Source organism: Humulus lupulus, chromosome 9 (assembly GCF_963169125.1).
Source record: "Humulus lupulus chromosome 9, drHumLupu1.1, whole genome shotgun sequence".
In the NCBI taxonomy this organism is placed as follows: domain Eukaryota; kingdom Viridiplantae; phylum Streptophyta; class Magnoliopsida; order Rosales; family Cannabaceae; genus Humulus; species Humulus lupulus.
The window spans coordinates 1,897,015-1,909,918 of NC_084801.1; the positions used below are offsets into that span (position 1 = coordinate 1,897,015).

The 12,904-nt window shown below is 33.6% G+C and overlaps 2 protein-coding genes across 7 annotated transcripts; one reads left to right on the forward strand and one right to left on the reverse strand.

Annotated features, from left to right (window-relative positions):
* Positions 1 to 366: 366 nt before the first annotated feature.
* Positions 367 to 4,188, reverse strand: LOC133802189 (uncharacterized CRM domain-containing protein At3g25440, chloroplastic). Of its 4 annotated transcripts, none has more exons than XM_062240466.1 (6): positions 4,061 to 4,188; positions 2,976 to 3,203; positions 2,531 to 2,891; positions 2,043 to 2,450; positions 1,563 to 1,703; positions 367 to 1,063 (listed from the first exon to the last, which is right to left on the reverse strand). In XM_062240466.1, the coding sequence occupies exons 2-6, from the start codon at positions 3,047 to 3,049 to the stop codon at positions 980 to 982; spliced, it is 1,068 nt and encodes a 355-aa protein (XP_062096450.1). In that variant the 5' UTR covers positions 3,050 to 3,203; positions 4,061 to 4,188; the 3' UTR covers positions 367 to 979. The 4 variants fall into 4 exon arrangements, with proteins under 4 accessions (XP_062096450.1, XP_062096451.1, XP_062096449.1 ...); XM_062240467.1 differs by having other exon boundaries at positions 2,531 to 2,879; positions 2,976 to 3,217; positions 4,061 to 4,169; XM_062240465.1 differs by having other exon boundaries at positions 2,976 to 3,217; positions 4,061 to 4,169.
* An 82-nt stretch (positions 4,189 to 4,270) lies between these two features.
* LOC133802188 (membrane-bound transcription factor site-2 protease homolog) lies at positions 4,271 to 11,041 on the forward strand. Of its 3 annotated transcripts, none has more exons than XM_062240463.1 (12): positions 4,271 to 4,455; positions 5,101 to 5,214; positions 6,191 to 6,241; positions 6,318 to 6,382; positions 6,581 to 6,829; positions 6,927 to 7,120; positions 7,199 to 7,346; positions 7,441 to 7,521; positions 7,617 to 8,042; positions 8,173 to 8,493; positions 9,296 to 9,461; positions 10,120 to 11,041. In XM_062240463.1, exons 5-11 carry the CDS (start codon positions 6,599 to 6,601, stop codon positions 9,452 to 9,454), a joined length of 1,560 nt encoding a protein of 519 aa, XP_062096447.1. In that variant the 5' UTR covers positions 4,271 to 4,455; positions 5,101 to 5,214; positions 6,191 to 6,241; positions 6,318 to 6,382; positions 6,581 to 6,598; the 3' UTR covers positions 9,455 to 9,461; positions 10,120 to 11,041. The 3 variants fall into 3 exon arrangements, with proteins under 3 accessions (XP_062096447.1, XP_062096448.1, XP_062096446.1); XM_062240464.1 differs by having other exon boundaries at positions 5,124 to 5,214; XM_062240462.1 differs by having other exon boundaries at positions 5,128 to 5,214.
* Positions 11,042 to 12,904: the final 1,863 nt, after the last annotated feature.

Below are 12,904 nucleotides of genomic sequence, written 5' to 3' on the forward strand. Positions count from 1 at the left end.
TCATTATTAACCAGCCATATTTTTTCTTCATCCAATTTTGTTGTCAAATTCAGGCAAACTATAAGATATTATTTTATTTATTTGCCAAATTCAATCCAATTTTTTTTATTGTTTATTTTTTTTTAAAATCACAAGAAGATGTTGGTAGGTAGGAAGGAAGGTATTCAGTAAAAAAAGAAAAGGTTTTTATGGGGTTGCAATGAGCATCTTCTTTTCATTGGTTGCTTTGCTTGTGAATGCCAACTTTTCTATCAACTCACTTCAGTTATATGCTCATCACCAAAACATGACAACTTTTCTGAATTGTACACAAAACATTTTCTCATTCATATTTCTACTTCTACCTACCAAAATACTAAATACCAATACCCAAAATATGAGTTTGTGAACTGCATTACCAATCCACAACCTGAAAAAAACTGCAGAGAATGCACTGCTCATCTCTGAAAACTTTAACATGATTTCCAACTATAGCCATCATTTCCAATAACTGGCTAACAAATTTATCATTACATAACAGAAAATGCTACAAGAATAACTCACTAACAAACCCTCAATCTAGAGATTCCAAATTAATAAGGATGAAGAAAACAATGGCATCACTGTGCAGTAGCAGGGCCATCTTAAATTTATCATTGGTCAGAGAGTAACAAACTTGTACAGCTGGTTCTCCGGGCAAGGAAATTCCAATATTTGCTATACCTGGATGGATCCAAGACTTTCTCTGTGGTGGCAGCAGAAGAGAGAAAGAGTGAATCATTGTGCAGAGAGAGAAAAAACCAGAGGTGCTATTGATAAACTTCTGTGTTGAGTGTACAAGAAATTTGTACGAGGCTCTCTTTTACCGACTTGTATCTCTAAAACTCTTGCATTTCTTCATAAAGGTTATGAGGCAACGCTAACAACTGGAGCTGGATGTTGGATTATTCATTGTAATCTGAACCAGTATAAATTTTCTGGTTTCCTTTTATTTACTGTTCTATTGAGGTTTTGACACTTGTTTTGGCTGTGCATACTTTGTTGGTCTGTGTGCTGATCTTGGAATAGATTCTTGCTGAAATTCCTTCACTACATATATATAAATCAACCAAATGATAATCCAACTCAATTCCCTTATTGAGATACACAATAAGATCAAAATGCAAAATGCAAAAAGCAAAATCCCTTAGATGTAAAGAAAAATAGACTTGTCAACTCGATTGAGCAAGGTCTGAGTCAGAAATCTCAAATGCGCAAAAGTAAACATATGTCGTATGCTTTCACAAACTCGATTTTTTATTAGCCAAATTTTGTTATTAAAATTCAGACAAACTATAAGAAAATTGTGACATGCTTTCACAAATGCTATTCTTAAGCTAACCAAAGTTTTTTTTTTTAAAAAAAAAACAGAATCAAAGACAAAGACGTTGGTAGGAATTTAAAAATTTTATTGTCAAAAAGTACCATATTTAGTAGCAGTACTCTTGTAGATTGGTTCTAGTGACTAGCTAAGAGGCTTCTAAATGTTTCACACTAAATGGCCAAAAGTATTAAACAAGACTATTGTGTGAGTGTGTATTAACCATAGAATCTTTTTGTGCGTCTTCTTTTCCTTGCTTGTACCGAGCAAGGTGCTTCAGATACTCTTCAAGCTCTTTCTCCAACTTTTCTATGAACTGACTTGTATGCTCAAGGGACTGTAAAAACTTGTACTTTTCCAAGGCCTGCAATTTACAGCAGAATACCAACTAATGTGAAAAGAATTTCTCATGGAAAATTACAGGAGACAAGGAAGAGTAATACAACACAATCTTCTCTACCCGTATAAGCATATCACAAGTACTAAGTGCCAAAGCATAACTAAATATGGTTCTTTCAACGAATTGTCTACTGTATAGACAGTCTTTCACAAACACTTCTGAATAACATTCCTACGTTTTTTACTAGCAATAGGATTGTGATTCTAGTGACCGCCCAAAGTTTACTATGAGTGCAAATCAGCCAAACCACAGGGAATGATGCCAAAAAAAAAAAAAGACAGACAGACAAGAGTTGAGTTATACCTTGTCTTTGGAGAGTGTATGTGGAGGTGACATGACGGTAGGCTGGACATAGTTCTTTCCCCGGTAAAAAAGAATAGTATTGTCATGCTTGATGTCAATGATAATGCCTTTGCTGAGTCGAGCAAGGTCCTGAGCATATTCATGGAGCTGGTCAGGCTTACAAGGACGGCAAACAACCTTGACAGTCTCATGCTTCTTCCAGTGAAGATGCATATTGAGAACAACCCCTCCAAACACTCCACGCCTACCCACAGGGACATAATTCTTCTTTTTCTCACCCGTACGTTTAATGTAATGCTTCTCTTCCTCGGTTAGAGCTTCAGGGTCATGTGGTTCTGTTTCATGTGGGGTTTTGGGAAGCTCCATTTTCCTCAGCTTGTCAATCAGCCATACCTCCTTCCGTTTTGCCTGAAGAAAAATGGATAATGGAGAATTGAAGGAAACAGTCTCTGAGTGTGAGTGTTAGAGATAAGAAGGATATGTAGTACCTTTTCAAGTTTATATCGAATCCTAACTTCCGGGTTGGGAGAATTGATCTTCTTCCTGGCCTTCAAACGATAGAATTTTAATTGATTGATTTTGGCCTTCTTGGACATCTTACGGCGTTTGAATTTGGGCTGCTGCTGCTGCTGCTGCTTATTGTTCATACTATTATCAGTTAGCGAAAACCTTACAACATCACTGTGGAAGTTGAGTTCAAGAGAGGTAGCTGAACTCATCATCATGTATCTACTACATCTACTACCACTGCTATGGTACGTATGAGAGTGGGCAAAGGTAAAGCAAGTGTTTTTGAATAAAGAAGATGATGATGATGATGATGTTGTTAACCTCCTCCTACATAAAACACTAGCTTTGTTTGAGTTGAAGAATAGTGAGTAGTGGTCTCTCAAGAAAGACTGAAAGTGAAAGAGAAAGATATATAGATAGTACCTTGTGAGCAGGGATTGAGCCTTGGAAACAGAACGACCTAAAGCCTTGATTGAAATGGAAAGGGAAGGCAGCATTGAAGCGAATCAACAAGACGAACAAAGAAGAAGAGCACTCACTGTCTGAGTTTGTATCTTTACACTATTTTTCTCTTCTCATGCAAAAAAATCATAAGAGAGCCATCCAAATTCTTGATGTGCCATGTAATGTTCGTGAATTTGATTGTGTACACTGCACAATCACCACTATTAGGGAAAAATAAATATTAGTTTCACTAATTAAGCAATACAATAGAAAGAAAAAAATATTAGTTTCACAATAGGTTGTCTTGGCATTTGAGGCACGTTTGAATTTGACGACTCTAAACTAAACTATTGGAGGCACAGCCTTCCATATCAAAAGCACCAAAAGTCTACTTTTTTACTAATAAAAGAAACTAATTGATAAAAAAATTTATTGAAATTACTCAAATGATGCTTGCTAACAAATCTCTTAATACATATACATTTATAATTAGCAATCATTTAGTAGAAAATTTTAATTAAATAAATATGTATGTTTAGAAGGACAACGAGATGTCCCAAAATTATTAAAGAAAAAACATAAATGATGACTAGTTTGACAAATTTATAAAAAACTTTAATAATAAACAAAACAATGACTATCATCATCACTAGTTAGACTAACTACTAAGCTACCAAAATACTTGAACAATATCTACAATATTAAAAAAGATCGGTTTTTTAGTATACTAAGGCATTTTATCAAACACTTAGAGGTCATTTTGCTCATCCAACAAATAACACACAGCTATCATGAATAACCCATAACCACAAGAAGCAATTTTTTATTTATTTTTTGGTGGGAACAAGAAGCAATTTTTTAGGTACAATATGCCCTAAAATAACCAAACAACAACAATTAGAGTTCGTTTAGGCATTTTATCAAACACTTAGAATTCATTTTGCTCACCCAACAAATAATATGAAAAATCAACGACAGCAAGCAAATATAAACACTAATCACAACTATAACAAAAGAATTTATAAAGCCATGATTTTTTATTCTCTTTGAAGGAAAAAACTCACTAATCAATTGGAGAGTATCTAATAAGGACAATGTTGGAAGGTTACGGAGATTGATGGGATAGTCGAGGTTGAATTTATTTTAGTGTAGAAGAGTAAAGTTTGAGTTTTTATTTGGTTTTTTTTTTTTTTGTTTAGTTTGATTAAGGGTATTTTAGTAAATGCAAATTGTTGGAGAAGGTCATATTATATAAGTTAGTAGTTACAGCCCCAAACCAAAGCAAACAACGTAACGTTGGCTTCTTCTTCTTCTTCTTCTTCTTTTCTTTTCGGAAGAGAAGAGAAGAGTGAATGAATTGATTCTTCGTCAAGAACTACTTGGCTTCTTTCTGATTCTTGAGTCCCTTGAGCTAAACTCATCAAAATCCAAGCTTCAGCTTCAGCTTCATTACTATTAGGTAAAGCCATTTCTTTTCTTTTCTTTTTTGGATCTTAAGTTGCACTTAGGCAGCCACTTCACCAGGTGCCTGGTGGTTTCAATTGGAAAACTGGACCTGCATATACATACTAATCAAACACTTTAAAAGGTTCTTGATTTATAATGATGTATGACCTTCAACCGTTTATCTAGATCTTCCACCATATAGCTTCTGTTCTGTGCATGTGAGGTGTTTGTAAAAATGCTGCACTCTGTGCTTCTCTCTCACTCTCACTCTGCCTATGTTTATGTTTTCTTCACATCTTGCTTTCTATGTTAGATTACTTCATAATTATTATGTTTGTAATTTAAATTCTAAATTTGTAAAACCATTTTGGCATAATAAAGTGTGCACCATCATTTCTATTTCTAATTGAGAAACAAACAGAAGCAATGTGTTATTATTACTATGGATGTTCTTTTCTTTATTATGCAGATATGAGCTCATACATGACATGATTGAAAATTAGTTTCTAGATATTAACGTAAACTAATTAAGAGTCTAAAGTTAAATAAGATTTTATATTATCTTTACTTTTCAACTAAAAGTTGTTGTTTTGATCAACATAAAATTCTCTCTTTTATAAGCTTATTAACAAAAAATATATACCCTTTACTAAATCAGATTGAGATTTGCTATTTTATAAGCCAGGCTGGGCAAGCTTATCACACAAACATGTCGCTTCATAAGATATGAAAAGATATCACACAATCTGAAGCTTTGGAACCAGTCTTCAAGGTATGAATAGCTAAATTGGAATCCCCCGATGTGTGCAAATAGGAATTTATTTTAGAATTTTTATTTATCATGTATAGATAATGAGTAAATGTGTGATTGAGATGCTCATTTGCGATCTATACTATCTTTTTAATCATTCACAAAAGACCAATTGTTTAAATATTGCCACTCATTATTTATTTTATGTATTTATTTCATAATTTCTTAACTATCTAAATTTTTGGTCAAAATATATTAACAACTTCAACACTGGTTATTGATGTCTTTTGCTTAAAAGTTAGATTATATATAAAAATGGAGAAATAAAGAAAAATAGTATTATTGGCAAAGTTTTCTTAAGAAATATTATTGAGCTTGGATAAGATTATTATTTAGCTAATCATTAATTTATGAATCTTGTATACACGTACTCTAATTTTCAAATGTCCCCAAAATGGATTGGTATTCTAAATTATTGCAAGATAGCCTGTTGGGTGGGACAATGATGTTCACTTTGAAATATTGCATCTCAGACTATCTAGCTTCTCAGCTCTCAGGTGTTGTTCTTATTGTTTGTCTGCATTTCTCTAGGTGAATTAATCTTTGTTGATTCCTCATTATTATTGTACATGTTTTCTATTAGCTTGTAAATAGATTAATGGGGTTGCTGTGAAAAATACATGGAAAAAAAACTACTCTTTTTGAAGTTGTTGCTTATTTTTGGAACGAATCCCACAAGTTTTGTCTTTTTTTTTTCCTTTTGAAAAGATAATAATGAAGCCTTCAGTTGTCGTCTCAGTACATCTTCTCTCTATATACTATTTATGTTCTCTTATAGGTAGTTAGAGGAATAAGTGTTTTCTTGGATGTAATCTTGTTATGTATAAATAAACACTCTGACTCAACTATCAAGTTGTTGAGCTCATTTGATCAAATCATCTCTTTTCTCTCATTTCATTTTTTTCATCTCTTGCTCACTCTGACACCTACTCTATAGGCACTTGATGAGAACGTGAAGGTGAAGCTGTCTCAGTTTTGCCACGTAAAGGTGGAGCTCTGGCAATTAGTTGAAATATTAAGCGCATAAAACTTCTTTCTAATGTGTTTTACTTGTATTTTTACAGAAAGATAACGTCATCTCACTCTGTATGACGTTCCCAACATTTGGCATATTCCTCTGCTCCTAAGGGTTAGTGGTTTTCTATCTTATAATTTCTGTTATTTACCATTTACAACAGAATACCAACTATTAAGTCCATGGTTAAAGTACTTTCTACTTTCGAAAATGTTTTCTTTCAAGCTGATTTGTCTTCATTTGAAAATGTTTTTTAAGTTTGAATTTTAATTATGTTGAATAATATGTTAATTGAATTATCTTGTGTTTTAGATATAAGCTTCAAAGAAAATGGAAGGGAGGCGGGTGAGAAGGACAAGAAGAGGAAGTAATCACACTCAACTGTTGCCTCTTTCGTCTTCATCTTTTTCTTCTTCTGGTTGTTGTTGGTACTTGGACTACAAGATCTTTGCTCTCAACCAACCTCTTTTCCGTTTTGGAAGAAAACACGCTGCCCTTCTCACACCATGGTTCTCCATTGGGGTTGGCTTCACCTTAACCACTCTTCTTGCGGTTTCACTGGTAGCTTGCTTCACTTTGTTTTCTTTTCCTTTTTTCTTTTGTCTTTTCAATGCTTTCTTATATTCTTCCTTTTCTTCTTCTTTGTGTTACTCTCCAGATTCTCCTCTGGGATTTTGGTAGAGCTCTGCATATTTTCCCAGAAAGTTGGTTGGGTGATGTTTCAAGTGCCTCTTTGTTTGGTTTTTGGCCCTTCTCCTCTTCTCCTTCTGCTGCTGATGCTATCTACGTAGTACTTTCTACTTTCATCTCTGTATCATTTCATGAATTTGGCCATGCCCTTGCTGCTGCCAGGTCTCTCTCTCTCTCTCTCTCTCTCTAAGTGTTTGCTCAACCCATTTCAGCTTTAATAGCTTTCATTCTGTTTTGCAGTGAAGGCGTTGAGATGGAGTACATTGCCATCTTCATTGCATTTGTGTTTCCTGGTGCTTTGGTGGCTTTCAACCATGACTTGCTCCAATCATTGACACATTTTGCTTCTCTCCGTATATATTGTGCTGGCATTTGGCACAATGCAGTGGTAAGATATCACATGACATAATTTTTTTTTTTTCTATTCTATTTGTAAGTTGTAACCTAACACATGCAATTCTCTACTTTGCCTCTCTGTTTAGTGCTGTTCACTTTGTGGATTGGTATTATTTCTCCTGCCTTGGATTTTGTTTCCCTTTTACCAACATACTGGAACACCTATGGTACTTCACTAATCACTTATATCTGTTTTTCTTCTAGATTTTTGTTAAAAAATAATCCATGCTTATTGTGTGTATATCTTAATTTCCTAGAATAGGTTTTGGCTGTATCTTCTTCTTCACCTCTCTCTGGCCACTTATCCCCTGGTGATCTTATTGTCTCAATGGATGGTGTCAGCATCAATAGTCCCCACCAATGGATAAAGATGGCTGATTTCAAAAATAAATTTGCACTTCGTAATATGAATAGTTCCAGAAATGTCAAAAGCATTGGAATAATCAATAGTGGAAAGGGGTACTGTGTTCCTCATTCTCTGTTGGAAGAAAGCATCAAGATGCAACTAGAAGATCATTCTCATTGTCCTGATGATCTTGCTGCATTTTCAACTGTTCCCTGTTTTGATAAAACCATATTAGATGACCAAATCCACTGCCTGAATGCTAAACAAGTTGTCAAGCATGCTAAATGCGGTGACGGTTGGGTGACAGCGAAAGCAGATCATAACAGTTGCTTATGTTCACAGGTTTGAACCTCTACTTTGTTTGTAAGACATACACTTCTCAACACATTCTATTACTGCCATTTTCTTATGCCTGGAATTCACTGGAAAATTTTAATGCATTTTGATAAACTGATTTAAATGATTTCGATAGGATAGGACCTGCTCAAGTCCAATTCAAACACCAGGCATGATATGGGTTGAAGTTTCATACTTAAGGCCTTATTCTGTGGAATGCTTGCAACATTGGAGTAAAGTACCTCTGGATTCAAGGGCTTCCGATATTGCAGAATCTAATTGTGGTGGGACTATTGTTTTTGTTGGTGATTTGATCTCTATGGCAAGCTCAGTTCAACTAACTGCATATCAACCTCGTTGGCTATATTTTGGTGCCTATCTTCCAAACATCCTAGAAAGAATCTTAGTGTGCACTTTCCATGTCTCAATAACACTTGCTCTTCTCAACAGTTTGCCGGTGAGTTTTCTCGTAATACCTTGTCATAATTTTTATTATAGGTCATACATTTCATTTTATTCCCCAACAACTTGGCTCATGGATGTAAAATAAAGTGCAGAGATCATTAGTAATAAATCGGTACATGCTTGCAGAAGAGTCTATTGTACCACTAGTATGTGTGAAGTGTCAAGCATGAGCATGACTTCTTACTTGATAGAAATATGAAATATGAAGGCAGCTCCCAATAAATGTGTCTTCATTTCTCTTGGCTTTATACTATGATAATTGTGGTTAAGCCATATAAAAGCCGTCTTCCCTTTTCGAAAATATGACAAGATTATAGTATTTGACTATACAACATGATAAAATATTGTTGATATTTAGGAAATTATGGGAGTGGTAAGCTGGTACATTTGCTCTGACCCTTGTCTTGAGGTGGCTGTTACAAGTTACTTTTTTAAGTGATGTATAGAGATTTTCTAGTGGTTGTGGAAGAACTTATCTTTCATTTCATCTTTCAAAACTTTGTCTTGTCACTCCATGAGATTTATATGACCTAGCTTGATCACATCTTTCAAAGAACTGGATTCATTTATATGCAAATCTAACCTTCTGTTTTTATAGTCTTATGAAAACCACTTTTTCTTTCTTTGGTTGTTTTAGATACCCAGTTAGTTATTCTATGAAATTGCTTAATTTTTTTTAACAATAGCATATATCAACGCTGGAAAAGTTACAAATCCTAAAATAGTATTCAGATTTGGTGCATTTTTTTAAAAGCCACTCTGTTTTTGGTCTAACTCATTATGATATCTATTAGGTGTATTTTCTGGATGGAGAATCTGTTTTAGAAGTGGCTCTTTGCCATTTCACATCGCTGGGTTCAACGAAGAGGGGAAAAATTCTTCGAATGTGTCTTTTGGGTGGGACACTCATCTCCTTGCTTACCCTTTTCAGGATCTTCTTTAAATTTTTGTAGTCTAAAGGTAAATTTGTTCTTACTTGTTCCATACAAAATTGTTTTCGACCTTATCTCATTTAGATTGAATTTTGAATTGCTCAAAGCAAAACGATTTAATTTGTGAGTTTACTTGTTCAAATTGGTGTAAAATACTTTTCAGTATATAGATCTAATGACAGTATACCGATTTGAAAATGAAAATTCACTTACATCAACATTTGGTATAAAAGTAGAGACCTGTAAAGTAATCATATTCCTTCATATAATGCAAATTTGAAACAGTGTATACAACTTATGAGCCAATGAAATGTGAGAATTAAGATACAAAATACAATGACTTTCACAGTTTTGAGAGGTTGTGATTACCTTGTTTTGTTTTTCGAATGATTTGCCTTTACACATTAGTGAAAATAAAATAAAAGTCCAACATAAGTTTTAGTTAGCTGCATTTAGTTTGAACAAGCATTTATATCTTTATATGATCATACCTTAGAATTAGTTTGTTTTGTATAAAAATATGTTTCTAACATGTCAAACCTGGAAAGTTTAGACCTTTTGTAAGTAAGGTGGTTTTGTTAAATTTGGTGAGGAATGATTCATGATAATTGATTATTGATATGATGGCTTTGTTAAGACGTTTCTTCATAACACTATAATGTCGGTGTGATGTGGTTGTTGTGCAGCTTTGGAGAGGTCTTAATATTCATTCAATCCATTCCATCAGAATTAAAAAGTGATATGGAAAGTAGAGTGTGTCTCCCAAAGTTTGGTTTGGTGTATAGAAATGTACAAGTCTTTACATAACCACCACATTTTCATGTTTCAAAAGAAGGAGATCACTTTCATGATTGTATTGATAGATATGTGGGGTTTGAGTTGTTGGTGTTGTTGTTCAACACAAGAGAAAACAACCATCCATTCTTTGTTTTGGGATTGCTTAGCTTAGCTTAGCTTACACGTGGCAGAGATTAAGAAATGAAAGATGACTTGTTATGGTATGTATACCTGGGATTGGGAGCCTATGAGCTGATGGTTGATGGTCACAACTTGTTGTTGTTGATGGTATTTTTGATAAAGTTGTATGATGAAATGAAGAAGTGAAGTGACAGAGAAGATGAAAATGTGAGATGTGGTTTGGCTCTCATTATTATTGTTCTTGTATGAGAAAAGGGTTGGAGTTGGAGTTGGAGTTGGGGCTGAGGATATGATATGATATGATTTGATTTGGTGTCTTAAGTTAATTGGGTTGATTTGATTCCTTTGACCCTGTGTTTGGTTGTATTGTTTTTGTGCCTCTGTATCTATCTGTATATGTATTGGTAGAAGTGGGTGGTGGTGGTGGGGTTGCTTTCTAAAATGGTATTATTTGGATAAGGAGAAAGGGTCCACTCTTTCTGCCCCTTTTTATAAGCAAACATGTGCACTGCTTTCTCTGGTTTGGTTTGGTTTGGTTTCTCTTGGTCTAAACACTAAACATAACAACCCTTTAATGTCACTCTGGTTAGTCCACGTAAATAATACTATGTTATGTACTTTGGATTTGGAAGAGATCTTAAATATCATGATTATTGATAATTACAAAAGAGAAGGTTAACATTTTTGGTAGACCCTTTTGTTTAAGTGCAGAGCAGCAGTGCTTGCTTGGGGAGCTGCATGCATCAATTTTCAACTAGGAAATATAGAAATTGTGTGTTATGTGTTCTGTTCAAAGCCACGCTACGGCCACAGATCTTGATATGCATGTGTTGTGTTGTGTCGTGTCGTGTAGGACCCAAAGTCCCTCTTTCTTTCTTTCTTTGTTTCATAATTAATTCATTAATTGCATTCATTACTCTCATTACTACTATTTCTACTACGACGCCTACTTTTCCACCTACCTAAACCAACTATAAATGTTATGTGAAATTCTATAATAGGGGAGTGATATTTACCCCGACAGATACGATAAAGGGCATTTGTGTTTTTGGCACTTGAAAAAATATAACTCAATTTTATATATAGATATATATATATAAAGGGAGTGATTACAACGCATCTTTTTTTTGTAACACTAATACATCATTTTTCTATTTCGGCACCTGGATAGATATAATTCTAATTTTTTTTATATGATGATATACATTGTAGGTATTTAGAATATCCTGCAAATTTTTAAGAAATTTTGAATAGTTTATGATACCGAAATAGGGTCTAAACTGTCAGTTGCACTCGTGCCTGTTTTTTTGTGTACGCGTATAATTGACAATTTGAATTCTGAATAGAAAAATGATGCACTAGTGTTGTAAAAAAAAGGATGTGTTGTAGTCGTTCCATATATATATATATATAACAATGTACTTTGTAGTTATGATAGTCATTCTATCAATTTCCTAGTCAATTGCACGCGAATAAAAAAAAATACGAGTGCAACTAATTGTTTGAACTATGTTTTCAGTATCTTAAATTATTTAGAATTTTTCGAAAACTGTTGTAATGCATGTTATAAGTACAATGTACATCATCATATAAAAAATTTGAGTTACAACTTTTTTACATATCGAAAATAAAAACGCCTTTATAGGTAAGGGCGCTAGGGCAAAAATAGCACCCCACTGTGAAACTACCCTATATATTATATATAATTCACTTGTAGTAATTAAATAATTAATAATTTTGATTAGGCTTTATTAAGGTCCCTTGAATCACGTCAAACCCACTTCTCTTCTTTTGACTTCTTTCTTTCTAGTTTTCCAACTTCCATTAACTACCACATCTCATTCCCATATCCCTCACATGTGCTTGCTTCCTCTTTTTCTCTCAACTCTCATCTCTTAAATATAATATGCCATCTCTCTCTTGTCTCAATTTAATTAATTACTTAGCGGCGAAAATACTTAATTTGTTGTTAAAATTACCTTTAAATATTTTAATATATTTTCAAAACAAAACTACATTCATCACCATTTACCAATTAAATTTTAGGGTAGTTCTTTAGTGGTTTTCTTGAAAAAAGATTACTAGTGTATGTGTTTTCGGTTCGTGTATAGTTTTAATTCCACTTTTTTAGGTGACTGTGTGTATTGTATTTATAGCAAATATCACACTAGTTTTGGGGAAATTCTGAATAATTTATTGTGTCAGAATTTCAAATTTTAAATATTTTATTGCACGTGCATATAAAAAAACCAACACTCGTACAATAAAATGTTTTGAACCCTATTTTCAGTACTTTGCGTAGTCATATAAAAAAATTATAATTATAATTATAATTAACTATTCACGTACCATAGACCAAAGAAGGGGGCTACCGAAAAATTACCCTAAAAAATAGGAGGAGTAATTTTAAAAATATAACTTTAAACAAAATAAACGGTTCTGAATGAATTTGTTTATGTAATGCCCCAAATTTCCTAATAAGGTTAGGGGCCTTGATTAGGAGGCCGGGAGGGCCATAATTGATTTATTATAGTATTTAATGATTATATGCAT

Coding starts and splice junctions, on each gene's coding strand:
- LOC133802189 (XM_062240466.1), bottom strand. CDS start 3,049: ATGCTGCCTTCCCTTTCCATTTCAATCAAGGCTTTAGGTCGTTCTGTT. Junction 2,451..2,530: donor TTCGATATAAACTTGAAAAG/GTACTACATATC, acceptor ATTTTTCTTCAG/GCAAAACGGAAGGAGGTATG. Junction 1,064..1,562: donor ACGCACAAAAAGATTCTATG/GTTAATACACAC, acceptor TATGTAGTGAAG/GAATTTCAGCAAGAATCTAT.
- LOC133802188 (XM_062240463.1), top strand. CDS start 6,599: ATGGAAGGGAGGCGGGTGAGAAGGACAAGAAGAGGAAGTAATCACACT. Junction 7,522..7,616: donor AACATACTGGAACACCTATG/GTACTTCACTAA, acceptor TTCCTAGAATAG/GTTTTGGCTGTATCTTCTTC. Junction 8,494..9,295: donor CTCTTCTCAACAGTTTGCCG/GTGAGTTTTCTC, acceptor GATATCTATTAG/GTGTATTTTCTGGATGGAGA.